The sequence below is a fragment of the Drosophila suzukii genome, unplaced genomic scaffold (genome assembly GCF_043229965.1).
Source record: "Drosophila suzukii unplaced genomic scaffold, CBGP_Dsuzu_IsoJpt1.0 scf_5, whole genome shotgun sequence".
Classification (NCBI taxonomy): Eukaryota; Metazoa; Arthropoda; class Insecta; order Diptera; family Drosophilidae; genus Drosophila; species Drosophila suzukii.
The window spans coordinates 805,182-819,434 of record NW_027255937.1 but is presented as its reverse complement, the minus strand read 5'-3'; the positions used below and the strand labels follow the sequence as shown (position 1 = coordinate 819,434).

The 14,253-nt window shown below is 38.7% G+C and overlaps 1 protein-coding gene across 1 annotated transcript; it reads left to right on the top strand.

Annotated features, from left to right (window-relative positions):
* Window positions 1–10,022: 10,022 nt before the first annotated feature.
* LOC139354964 (uncharacterized) lies at window positions 10,023–10,733 on the top strand. Its single transcript, XM_070999239.1, has 2 exons — window positions 10,023–10,141; window positions 10,238–10,733. Exons 1-2 carry the CDS (start codon window positions 10,023–10,025, stop codon window positions 10,731–10,733), a joined length of 615 nt encoding a protein of 204 aa, XP_070855340.1.
* Window positions 10,734–14,253: the final 3,520 nt, after the last annotated feature.

Sequence of the window (14,253 nt, the reverse complement as noted above, 5' to 3'; positions counted from 1 at the left end):
CAGTATCACTAACTGAGTCGATCTAGCCATGTCCGTCTGTCGGTATGAACGCTGAGATCTCGGAAACAACAAGAGCTAGAATTTTGGGATTAAACACTCAAATTCTTGGACTTCCTGCGGAGCGCAAGTTTGTTTCATCGGAGCGACACGCCCACAAACGCCAATAACGCTAAATCTGTCTGTCTGGCGCCCACATTTTTAATATTTTTTTGAAGGTGTTAATGGGATTTTGCTTTTATTATCAATACCCAAATCGGATCACTCATTAAAGAGTTATTAATACAAAAAAATATATATAAATCGGAAACAGCCGATTTGCTGCATGCATTCCTTCGTCTCCCTCGCACTCCTTTAAGCTGGGTAACGGATATCTTATATGCGAAGCCATCGACCAAACCATTTTTTTAAATTATTTCACAGTATGCAGCACATTTATATTCAAATTGCAAATTGTAAATTTGTTTCCCAACATTGCTTAGAATCCCTTATATCCTATTCACATAGGGGGTTTTTCTTCTATAAGAAATACACGCGTAGGAAAGAGATGGGAAAAAGTCGGTACAATTCGCAATAAATAAGAAGCCAGTTGAAGGCACATTCACCTCTCAAGTTGCTGCTTAAAAAGTGGATATAGTCAAAGAACCTTATGCTAGGAAGGTGTTATAAATGCTTAAAGGGGTCAAAACGGTTCTAACTTGTGAAAATTCTAGTGGCGTTACTGCTCAAAATAGTCCCTATTGAACTTTCGCTGCGCTTGTCTCATCGTTGATTAATTTGTTTATAGCAATGAAATAGTCATTTGGCCCTGAAAACATTCCAAAAATGTTATTTAGTTTTGACTTGTTTTGCATTTTTTCAGAGCCACTGAATTTAGCCGTCCTTTCCCTTCAGACACGATTTGCCTATGCCAACCAGCTGCTCGATTCAGCGAATCTCTTTCTGAACAGGAATCCGCTTAAAATTTAAACAGCGATTTTAAGCGGCTGTGTGCAGAGCCTATTATAGACTACGTTCCGCCATACGATTTTTAGGCACCCAAATCGACCCAATGAAGATACACCTATCCCTCGCTTTGCGTCGGGGATACGTTCTAAAAAAAATACGACGCAAATTGAAACGAAGCAAAGTGAATTAGGATTTTCTATAGCAAGCCATGTAAAGTTCGAACATGGGTTCCAGGGTCACACAAGTACTACTTTTTAAAAAGAAAATTGGGCAAAGTGATCATTAAAAAACAACAAAAAACCAATATAAAAACAATAAGAAACATTTAAAACAAAATAAATTCTTTAATTACATACTCAATTATGAAACATAAAATTAGAATTAATCACTCTCTGGCGAGTCTTTAGTGTCTGTTGTCGTAGGCCGGCTTTCTTTAAAAAAAATTGGTCCAATGTTAGCTGAACATTTTTTTTTAAGCGTGAAATACATTTCCTTTTAGCAATTGATATTCGTAGCACTTTAAGACACTTTAAGACTCCTTTCGCCATCGGGATCTTTTTCTAATAAAATATCCATACCTTCGTCAATCAAACACATCGCTTTGGAAATTTGTTGGGAGGTTAAATTTTGTTCTTTTGAGATTTCTATTGAACTGTCAGAGTCATCTTCTTCATTAGCAATTTGCAATTCCAGTTGCAAAAGTTCTTTATTGGAGAATTCTTGGTTGTGCGAGCTTAGCAATTCATTTATGTCAGTCTCCTCCATACCTTCAAAATTAGACTTTCTAGCTAAATTAGAAATTTCATGACGAACAGCTGGTGTATCATCAACTTCTACAGTGCATTTTCGCTGAACACATTCAGGCCATATTTTGCGCCAAACACCATTCATGCAAGATAGTTTAACCTCCTCCCATGAATCGAATATAATTTTTATGCCTTTCCAAAACTCTAGCATGGTAGGTTTATCTTGTCCATCAGTCTCACTTATAAGAAGTTGAAAGGTTCGTCGAAGGTATAACTTTTAAAAGTCGATATTATTCCCTGTTCAATGGGCTGAATAACTGATGTCGTATTAGGCGGAAAAAATACAAATTTCAAGTTTTATGACAACTCATCAATGTAAACTGGGTGGCCAGGAGCATTGTCTACTAAAACCAAAGCCTTGAAGCTTAAGTTTTCCTTATTGCAATAAGCTTTAATTTCTGGAATAGCACACCTTGAAACACGGTTTTGAAATAAAGATGCTGTCATCCATGCTTTCTTGTTTGCACGCCAATGGACAGGAAGAAGATTCTTTGAGCAACCTTTCGTAGCTCTTGGGTTTTCTGATTGATAAATAAGAATTGGCTTAAATTTAAATTCACAATTTGCATTAACATCAAGAAGAAGAGTCAGTCTATCCTTGCTATCTTTTAATCCTTTTATTTTTGGTAATTTTACCAACAGAGTTTTTAACACTCATTTGGATAAAAAATAAATTTATGTAAAAGATAATACAGCTTAATCAATAAATAAAATGGAAAAATATTTATCTTATTTTGTAGACTCGGGTTGATTTGATTTTATTTCACAAGTAACTTTATTTCGAGCGCGTTTCTCCCAAGTGACGCTTACGCTTCATCAAGCAAGCAAATTGAATAAGTGAGCCGTAACAAAAAAATGGAATTCCCACGTTTTAATTTCGTAGCGCAATTAAGATGTTAGGCCACACAAAACTTTCAAACGAGCACTACTTCAATCAAAACCAAACTTCACCTTGCCCCTTTTGCCAAGGCGACAATACCATACCCAACCTATTAAATTCATGCCCTTCACTCCTACCTACAAAACTATCTATCTTCAAAAACACAAACCCAATAAATCTCCTCAATGAACTCAACCCAGATAATTTAGAAAAATCTTACTTTTCTTAAAAGCTTCAAACCTATACCACAAAATTTAATAAAATACCCCAAATGTACATAATTAAAAATTTACCAACTAAGTAGCCAAAATACAACGAACAATATGTAATTAAACTAATAGACTTAATGTCATTAACCTTAAAAGCCGAAGGCCTTGTTGCCAGTGCTTTACCAACTAAGTTAGTATAGTTTTGTAAACTTCTCTGTCTTTAATAATAAATAAAAAAACCCCAATAAAAAGTTTGTCATGCCCACTTTAACGTCCACAAACCGCCCACAAACTTAAAAAAATCGTAAATATGAACGCGGATATCTCGGAAACTATAAAAGATAGAGAATTGGGATCTCAAATTTAGATTCCGTAGCCTTAAGCGCAGCGCAAGTTTATTACGCGAATATGCCAGCCCACTATAACGCCCGCAAACCGCCCACTCTAACGCCCATAAAGCCTAGTACTCACATCGACGAAAACCGCGAGCTAACCATAGGCGTGAGCGAGAGGCAAACAGGCGGCTAAACCTTTTCGTCGGGTCTGTTTTTCAGCGCGGTACTCAGATGAGCTAAGGAAATACCAGAAAAAATACCAGATATCGCCAGTGAATTTTCGATGAACGCCGTTAGCCGCGGCCCAAAGAATAAGAAATTAAATCTTTGGCGGTGTTCGTGCAAAAGCGGTGGGGAATTTAAAAATTCAAAATGAAAGAAGAACCCCAAAAACGCCTAAAGGAGGTCAGTGCAGATAAAAAAGGACACCTAACAGAAGATGTTGCCCATTATTGTGGGACTTGACCGACAGGAAGCAATACTACAACGGGGCAAATCCGCAGAATAGAATAGTTGAAGTACAGGAGGAGATACACTAGAGAAGCCTAGTGGGAAGGAACATGGGACATCGCTCGATCTCCGACGAGCTCTCCATTGACTAGTGAAACTCTTAGCCGATCTGAGTACTAGGCTTAACGCTTAAATCTGTCTACCGCCCACATAACCATATATTGAGCATTTCAGTCTCGCTATGCTGCTTGCATATCTCCATTTCCCTTTTGTCCCATTAGCTGAGTTACGGGTATCTGATAGTCGAGGTACTTGACTATAGCGTTCTTCCTTGTTTTTTTTGTTGTGTTCTGAAGTGTCGTCAGCAGGTGAGTACCACCATATATGTTGTGCAAGTGAAATACCTAATAATATGTGATATTCAGCCATGAACAGCAACAGGCACATACGTCGCTTAGTTAAAGAGGAGGAGGAGAAATAAAAAAAAGATTTGGGGAAGTAGAGCAAGCGCAGCCTCCAAATGAATTAGAAGTGTCTGATAGATGGGCATTCAATACCCCCAGTTCTGCAAAATAGTAGTTTGTTAAAATAGTGGTTTGTTAGATGAAAAGCTTCGCCAATGCACATTGGGCCAGCGAGCCGATTTTTCGACGAAAATTCAAATTTTTCATAGAAAGTAAACCTTTTTTAATAATAAAATTTGAATAGTATATACTTTGACTAAAATGAATCAAAAGATTTTAATTGTTTTGATGCATCCTTGAAATTTTGGCAGCCCTTCAAAGTCAGCTGTTTGATTGCATGCGTGCGAAACTAAAAAGAGCGGGAAAGATTTTGTTTACTTACGAGCGTGCCAAAATTGTTGTGGTTCAAAATTACTAAAGTACTAAAATTATGGAAAAGAAAGCCAAAGGTATGTAGAATATTCGTATTAAAAAAGTCTTTGTTCATGTTTGATAATGTGTTCTTTGTGTGCGTTTATTTGTGTTGTCCAAAAGTAGAAAAAAGCTAACCTGCTAACCCGTCTGTTGTAGATTATAACAAATGTTGTGCCAACTTGTGCCAAAAAGTAACTATGTGTCATTAAAGTGCAACTACTACTTTTATTAAGCTTTTTTGCTCGATTTTGCACCGATATGTATAAATCCCACATATTGTAGCCTATGAGCAACTGCTTGATATCTACATACAAAATAATCGTAGCGCATCTGCCGTTTCGAGTTGGATTTATGATGAACTGAAAGAATTCGACTTAAGCACGGAGAAAAAGGATGAAATCAACACCAAAGTGAGAAGCTTTCACCTTTACATACATAAGAACTTGGCAAAATGTAACAGAAGTATGACCAGATTTAAGACAAAGCATACCGAATGGCTTCTGTCCAATATGGCTATAACAGTAAGTTCATTCTTGTCTTCAAATCCAAAGCCGTAAACATCGAAGCCAGTTGGACGCCCACCCATTGAATATGTTAACGCCGGTCCCCGTCAGAAGAGAAAATTGGCATCCGATTTAGCTGTTAATCAGGGTCACAACACATCTCTTCTTGTGCATGCCGCTGCAATGTCGGCCGAAAAAACGAACGAGACCCCAATAGGGCTAGAAACTATTTTTTTACTCAAAAAAATTTCTCGGTTCGACTAACGGAGGATGAAGCTTTAGCATATCTGCTTGAAAATTCATTGACTAAAAGTCAGTACAACAACTTTCGCGAGCTCAGCATTTCCCGATCTTGTGAACTTTTTCCTGCTTACAACAAAGTCAGAGAAGCTAAGTCAAAATGAAGACCTTTTGATATTAATGTAACCGAGTCAGTTGCTGAAGTTCCGCTGCAAGGTCTTCTAGACCACACTAGTTGCCGTATAGTTCAAATGCAAGAAGATATATTTAAGCAGCTTGGCAATACTTTAAGTCTGACCCTTATTGCAAGCTATGGATTTGACGGAACAACCGGACAAAGCAGCTATAAGCAACACTTTTTTGTTTGTGATTCATTGCTTTCTGGTGACTCGCTTTTTGCGACAACAATAATCCCCCTAAAATTAATGGACCATATTGGAAATGTATTTTGAATGAATCGTACTCCTCAGTCGATTAGATTTTGTAGACCAGTCAAGCTTGAGTTTGTTAAATAGACAAAAGACCATATTCTTGATGAGAAAAAAAATTTTGATAGTCAAATAAAAGATTTGTCTTCATATGTCTGCTCCGTTGTAAGTGGAAAATCAATATCAGTTAAATATGATCTTCAAATGACACTTTTAGATGGAAAGGTTTTAAACATTTTGACTGAAACCAAATCTTGCCAATTGTGTCCGATATGTGGAGCGAGTCCAAAAGTCTTCATGGAAAATGCTGAAATAGACTCACCATAATTTAAGCAAAGACATGAAGCATTAAAATATGGCATAAGTCCTTTACATGGTTGGATTCGATTTTTTGAATTCGTTCTTAAAATTGCATATAGACTGAATCTTAACAAATGGCAAGTGAGGGATGAAAATGGAAAAAAAGAAATGGCGAAACAAAAAAAGAGGATTCAGAAGCAGATGTGGAATGCTATGGCCTTACATGTGGATAAGCCTAAGCAGAATAGCAATGGAAATACCAACGACGGCAATACAGCAAGGAGGGCGTTTGCACAACCTAAGCTACTAGCTGAAATCTTAGGTCTTGATTAATTTCTTATAGCATATTTTAACAATATTTTAATTGCCATTTCTTGCCACCTACCAATTGATCCAATAAAATTTAAAAAATATTGTCAGAAAACCATAACACTATATATGTCCTTGTATCCATGGTTTCCAATGTCGGCAACAGTCCATAAAGTGTTAATGCACGGCTACCAAATAATAGAAGCATCAATCCTTCCACTAGGTGTTCTCGGCGAGAACGTCTCAGAGGCTCGCAACAAATACTATAAGAGTGACAGGAGGTTACATGCTCGAAAGAGTTCACGGCAGAACAACATGGCAGACGTTTTCCACAGATCAATGGATTCCTCAGATCCTCTTGTGTCGAGCATCTATCTAACAAAAAGATTGGTTTAGCAAAATAAACTACCCCTACCAGCAGACGTAATACAACTTTTGGAGTCACCAAACTTGCTATATTCTTGTAACATGAACAATAATAACAATGTTCCCGATTTTAATACTAGCAATAGTGATAGTGACTCAGATTCTGACTCTTAAAATCCGTTTTCAATAGAAATTGATGTAGAAGACGACTGTTAGACACATTTTTAAATGTAAAATACTTATTCATAGTCATTTTAAATGCATTGTTATTTTTTACTTATTAATATTAAGGTTAAGTGTTTAAAAAATGAAATGAAAACATTTGTTGAATTAAACGAGTGCTAGCATTATTTATTACCGTACAAGTGTCAATAAGAGGAAACCTATCTCATATGGGCGGCTAGGAAGGGCGTGGTCAGATCGGTCTGAAACTTAGATATATTTTTATGTGCATCCACTCTATCATATGTACCAAATTTGAAGAACCTAGCTTTAAAACTTGAATTTTCGTTGAAAAATCGGCCGCCTGGCCCAATGTGCAATGGCACAATAAGCATAGGGACTCCCACGAATGCGCCAAAGACCTGATTAAAATGTTGCGGGAAGAAAATGTAGGCGTCACTTCTTTTTAAAAGTCTTTTTATCCCTCCAAGTCAATTATTTCGCGGGTAGCAGATGGCCAATATTTACATGTAGGAGTTAAAAATCAATTTATGAATTTATTAGACTGCTATCAGAGTGAAAACCAGTTAGTGATAGACATTAATATAGATGGACTGCCATAACTTAAAAGTTCCAGGGCTCAACTCTGGTCCATTTCCTTTGGTATGTATAATCGCATTAAGATCGAATTTGTTACGTCAAGAACATTCGTTTTATATTTCAGACGAACCTCTTCAACAGCCGTTATTGTGCGGAAGTTGTTGCGAAGTCAAGAAGCAAATTGCGGAAAAAATGTTAAAATTTTAAACTTTTTAACATTAAATTTTATTTTTGAGCTAAATCACGTACAGATATTTTTTTTTTGTTTAAGAAATATAAAATGGTTTAACATTACTTTAAAATTATTTTTTCAGTGATGTTTCCTTTCTTAAATGTATTTTTCCCTTGCTAAATGCCCTTATAATCAAATTTTAATTTCTTTTAGAAAAACTTGCGGAAATAATTCTTTCTCTTGCGGAGCAAAAAATTATTGTTTAGCAACTGGTACGGCAACGAGTGGAAGACACAAACGTGACGATATATTTTCCAATAAAAGATGAGGAGGCCCTATATATCGTCAACCGAAATATTAATAGTTGTGCAAAGGACTCCTACTTAAGTCTTTTTTTCTTAGATGTAAACGTTTTAATTAAATGTTCCATGAGATCGTTGTTACTGCCAGAAGGGGTTTTAAAAAACTTGCGGAGGGTTCACACAGATGAGTTTGCTGTGGGAATTAATGTTAAAGGCCTTTTTGGAAAAAAGCCCTTAACTCATATACACATTTCTATGGTGCACTTCAAGATAGGTTATTTTTGTTTAGAGTAAAGGGGTATACTAGATTCGTCGGAAAGTATGTAACGGGCAGAAGGAAGCGTTTCCGACTCCATAAAGTATATATATTCTTGATATGGATCACCAGCCAGGTCGATCTAGCCATGTCCGTCTGTCCGTCTCTCCGTCTGTCTGTCCGTCCGGATGAACGCTGAGATTTTGGAAACTATAAGAGCTAGGCTATTGAGATTTGGCATGCAGATTTCTGAGCTACTTATGCAGCGCAAGTTTGTTTCAGCAATGTGCCACGCCCACTCTAACGCCCACAAACCGCCCAAAACTGTGGCTCCTACAGTTTTGATGCTAGAATAAAAATTTTAACTGAAATGTATTAGTCTTGTTAATACCTATCGATTCCATCCGGGAGTTAAGGAAATTGCGGGGGGAAATCACAGAGACTTTATATTCCGCAGGGTTCGTCTTGGCTAAGTGGGCGTCGAATTGTACCATCAACGAACGACAGGTCGCCGAGTCAGAAGTCCTTATTGGAGAAGACGCCGATACGAAAACTTTGGGTCTCACTTGGAGTCAAAAACTGGATACTTTCAAATTCAACACCCAGAATCTACAGCTCGAAGGCCCACCCACAAAGCGATCCATGTTTTCATTGAAGCGCGGCTGTTCGATTCGTTAGGACTCATTTGCCCTATCGTTACCCTTGCAAAGATATTAATTTAAAAACTCTGGTCGCTACAAATTGGATGGGACGACGAAATACCCGCCGACGTACTGCATCGTTGGAAGACGGTGTCATCATGCTTTACAGATTTAGAAACGTTAAACATCCCTCGGCATGTCGGAACTCAGTTATTTGGCACTTATCAAATCCACGGGTTTGCGGACGCGTCAGAAGATGCTTTCGGATGTCGTCTGTACGAAAGGTCAGTGAACTCAGAGGGGATAAAAGTTAGGTTGCTTACAGAAAAATTCAGGGTAGCTCCGATCAATAGACTTAGTATTCCGCGACTAGAACTCTGTGCGGCTCACCTCATAGCGAAGTTATGGAGTGATGTGCAGACACTTAATCCTTACCGCGTCGAGCAGGTTACTATGTTTTCGGATTCTGAAGTTGTTCATTCGTCGCAAATAGTGTTTCGGCTATTCACGAACTGGCTCCAACTGCAGTCTGGCGAAACGTCCCGCCTAACTTCAATCCAGCGGACCTACCCTCTCGAGGAACTACGGTCAAAGATCTCTATACGACTCTTTTATCCATGGACTCGACTCATTGGCCAGTTAATCAGCACTTGGCTGACACGCGCCTTGAAAGCCAACTCGTAATGAAACCGCCAGTAATCGCCCATACGGTTGCTGTTGTCTCAATTCATCCGCTGCAACGAGTAGTTGAAAATTCTTCTTCCTATGTGAAGGTTGTGAGAGTTGCAACATTTATCTTTCGTTTTGCTTACGGCAGGTCCTGGAAATTGTGGAACGACCACGTCCAGCTACCGAGCTTTTTCGTTCTCTTAGAGGCTGTTCAGCGTGAATCGTTTGCAGACGAATTTAATAAATTAAAGAAAAGTTGCCATTACCCAGTTCTTACCAAAATCTTAAACCATTTATCAGCAACGAAGCTTTTGGAACCCGTACTTTAACATTGGTGCGAGTGGGTCGACTAGCGCACGCGGATCTAGAACCCAGTGCCAAAATTCCTATATTAATGCCTAAAGGGAATCGTTTTGTCAAATTGTACATCGAGCACCTGCACTACGCTAAATGCCATGCAGGTCCACGAGCTCTAGTCGGCCTGCTTCGGCAGACAATTTGGTTGATCAGTGCTGTTGTGCGCCGATGCACGCACAGTTTCCGGTATAAGCCACGGTTAATTACGCAAATAATGGGAAATCTGCCTCTTGACCGTGTCAGAATCAGTCGACCCTTTAGAATAAGCGGAGTCGATCTCTTCGGTCCAATCCGAGTGTCGCTAGGAGTGCGTGACAAGGCAGCTCTAAAAATGTATGTCGCATTATTCATATGTTTTTCAACGAAAGCGGTTCACCTAGAACTATTGAAGGATCTCACTTCTAACTCATTTATCCTCTTCCTCAGCAGAATTGTTGATCAATGCGGCCCGCTCGAACGGCTGTACTGCGACAATGCAACCAATTTTGTTGGTTCCGCACGGCTGCTCCAGGAGATGGCCTCCAATGTCCGCAGCACACTGGGAACGTACGACGTCCATCACCAGGTTGAGTTCGTCTTCATTCCGCCCCGGTCGCCTCATTTTGGGGGCCTATGGGAGGCCGCCGTCAAATCCGCCAAACACCTTCTTTTGAGGGCCGTCGGAAAAGCCTTGCTGAAGGAGGACGAAGTCCAGACGCTCCTGGTTGAAGTGGAAGCAGTGCTTAACTCGCGTCCGCTAGTAGCTGAGAGCAGCAACCCCAACGACGGAGAGGCAATTACTCCAGCCCATTTTCTGGTAGGCACTACGCTCGCTGCTTTACCCCCAGGATCGGCACCTCCTTATCCGGACACCATCTACAACGCTGGCAGCCTATATCAGGCATCAAACGACGGTTTTGGCGAGACTGGTCCCGTGACTATGTAGCGGGGCCGCAGCAAAGAGTTAATTGGACAAAGGAATCGGAATTGAATACCAGGAACCATCGTCGTCACCAAAGAGGATAATTTACCGCCCCAGAAGTGGCTGCTCGGCAGAGTCACGTAAGTAACGCAAGGATCGGATGACAAGGTGCGCGTTGCTCTAGTACAAACCAAGCAAGGCGTAAACAAGCGATCAGTACATCATCTGGCACCTCTTCCCATTAATTGAAGGCCTGCCGCGCTTCAACGCGGGCGATGTTTGGTCATTTCACTGTTTGTTTTGTTTACTATGTTCGATGCGATGCCCGACTATCGAAAGCTGCGAGCAGGGGCGTAGCAAAGCTGATCATCTCTAATAAATTACCCGCAACAGGTCGGCCAGCAACGATCATACTAAAATTACAATAAAATATTATATTAAGAATAATACCAGATTAGCATAAAATACTAACTCTTTATACCAATGTAATATGGAAAAGATTTGAAGAAAGAGAGTTGGTAACATTGTTGAATAGAAAATCTCTTGGAATAAACGCACAATTTTCACAGATGACGGCTAAGCAATGTTTTGAACAAAACCAGTGGGTTCGCGAAGTTGCAAATTTACTCCTGCTCCCTGAGCAAACATAGGATATATAATGACGTACAATTATTGTAAGTGAGCCTGGTTTTTTTTTTGTTTTTTTAATATGTTTATAACACTATGCATTGCCTTTTTCAAACATTTGTCCGGGCCAATATTCCTGAATAAAATATAAGCGCATATGTTTAAAAAATTTGATTTTCTTGTATATTTATATATTTTCCTTTAACCCCTTTCGGGATTTTATTTGGCACAAAACATTTTTTTTTTTTCATTAACGTACTTTTAAGTTAGATTAATGCAAAATACTTTAAACAAAAGGTATCACTCACCTGACATAATTGTGATCAACAGATAGCACTTTTTATAAAAAACTATTTGATTGATTTGAATTGCCTGCTTCCCTTTAAAAAACTCAAAAAGAATGTAGCATGTCTTCTCACCCCGTTACTTGATTTCTTTTTATCTTCACTGTTGGCGAAACATATCGGACGATTTAATTTTTAATCCTTGAGTAAAAACACAAAACGAAATTTTTAAAGAAGTTAATAATACCTATTTTAAACATTTAAATAAGTATAAATGGACCAAGGTTCTATAACTTTACTAAACATTTACATTGTATTGTACATAACATTAACATTACATTATAAGCAAACTCAAATGATTTTTTTTACTATGATCAAATACCTTAACTTTATAAAACAATATTAGTTGATTTATTTTAATATACAACCGTGCTTAAAAAATATTAGGGCATAAACAAGACGCTTGGTCTGCCTATCTTTCTTGCCCGACTGTTTGCGTCGGCAGTCTTCTGCGCCACTTTGCAGTTCTCGCGGGGGCCGGTGGCCCTATCGGGGTAGAAAAAGGATCGACCACCGAGTGGTCCCTTAAGGGACAATAGTCAATAAGTGGCTTGTGTATTTTTTGCAAATGCAAAAGAGTTATAGGAAAGTGAATACTCCTATATGAATTATACAATGACATTTTTGACAAGTAAAAAAATATTATAAGGACGAACACAACTTTATTCTGTTCACATAAAAAACAAATTTTTTTTATAAACAACAAAAGTTAAAATGATAAAATATAAAAAAATATACAAAAATTAATAATAAGATAAAATAAAATAATAAAATATAGAAATTTATTTATTTTATATAATTTATACTTAACAATGGGCCATTTAGCTGCAGCAATATTTTCAATATCGGTGGTTCAGCAGCAAAAAGTTTTCTTCCATTCCATAACAAGCGGATTTTATTGGTGCTTAAATATTTAAAATAAATATATAAGTACGCAACTATATATAAATATAGATAAACAAAAATACCATCAGCGAAATGTTTTTATTGCAATCGATTATTCGAAATCGGTAGGCGCCATGTTAGTCGTAACGGATTGCAGTCACTACCCCAACGTCGCTACCAAATTTTGAAACATTGTAATTAATTTTCATATTGTACATTTGAAGTGTTTTTATACCCGTTACTCGTAGAGTATATATGTTCTTGATCAGGATCACTAGCCGAGTCGATCTAGCCATGTCCGTCCGGATGAACGCAGAGATCTCAGAAACTTTAAGAGCTAGGTTATCGGGATTTGGCATGCAGATTCCTGAGCTTCTTACGCAGCGCAAGTTTGTTTTTAGCAGTGTGCCACGCCCACTCTAACGCCCACAAACCGCCCAAAACCGTGGTTCCTACAGTTTTGATGCTAGAATAAAAATTTAAACTGAAATGTATTGTTCTCATCAATACCTATTGATTAGCCCAAAAAACCTCATGCCCACTTTAACTCCCACAAACCGCCCACAACCTTAAAAAAAATCGTAAGTATGAACGCGGATATCTCGGAAACTATCAAAGATAGAGAATTGGGATCTCAGATTTAGATTCCGTAGCCTTAAGCGCAGCGCAAGTTTATTACGCGAATATGCCACGCACACTATAACGCCCGCAAACCGTCCAAGCCTGTGGCGCCCACAATTTTCATGCTAGATAAAAAAATTTTAACTGAAATGTATTGGTCTCGTCAACACCTATCGATTGACCCAAAGAAAATTTTGCCGCGCACACTCTAACGCCCATAACGCTTAAATCTGTCTACCGCCCACATAACCATATATTTAGATCAGGGGTTTGTGGCGCATTTCAGTCTCGCTATACTGCTTGCATATCTCATATTCTCCATTTCCCTTTTGTCCCATTAGCTGAGTTACGGGTATCTGATAGTCGAGGTACTTGACTATAGCGTTCTTCCTTGTTTTTATACCCGTTACTCGTAGAGGCAGAAAGAAGCGTTTCCGACCCCATAAAGTATATATATTCTTGATCAGGATAACTAGCCGAGTCGATCTAGGCATGTCCGTCTGTCCGTCTGTCTGTCCGGATGAACGCTGAGATCTCGGAAACTATGGGAGCTAGGCTATTTCTCAATATTTGGCGTGCAGATTCCTGAGCTTCTTACCCAGCGCAAGTTTGTTTCAGTAGAGTGCCACGCCCACTCTAACGCCCAGAAACCGCCAAAAACTGTGGCTCCTACAGTTTTGATGCTAGCATAAAAATTTTAACTGAAATGTAATGTTCTCATCAATACCTATCGATTGACCCAAAAAAGTTTGCCACGCCCACCCTAACGCCCATAAACCGCCCACAAACTTCAAAAAATCGTAAGTATGAACGTGGATATCTCGGAAACTATCAAAGATAGAGAATTGGGATTTCAGATTTAGATTCCGTAGCCTTATACGCAGCGCAAGTTTGTTACGCGAACATGCCACGCCCACTCTAACGCCCACAAACCGCGAAAACCTTTGTATGCTAGATAAAAAATTTTAACTGAAATGTATTGGTCTCGACAATAGCTATCGATTGGTCAAAAAAAAATTTGCCACGCCCACTCTAACGCCCAAAACGCTTAAATCTGTATGCCGCCG

Bases quoted from the DNA above. Each gene is read 5' to 3' on its own strand.
- LOC139354964 (XM_070999239.1), top strand. From the start codon at position 10,023: ATGGGAAATCTGCCTCTTGACCGTGTCAGAATCAGTCGACCCTTTAGA. The intron at 10,142-10,237 runs GTATGTCGCATT...CTTCCTCAGCAG, and splicing joins GACAAGGCAGCTCTAAAAAT to AATTGTTGATCAATGCGGCC.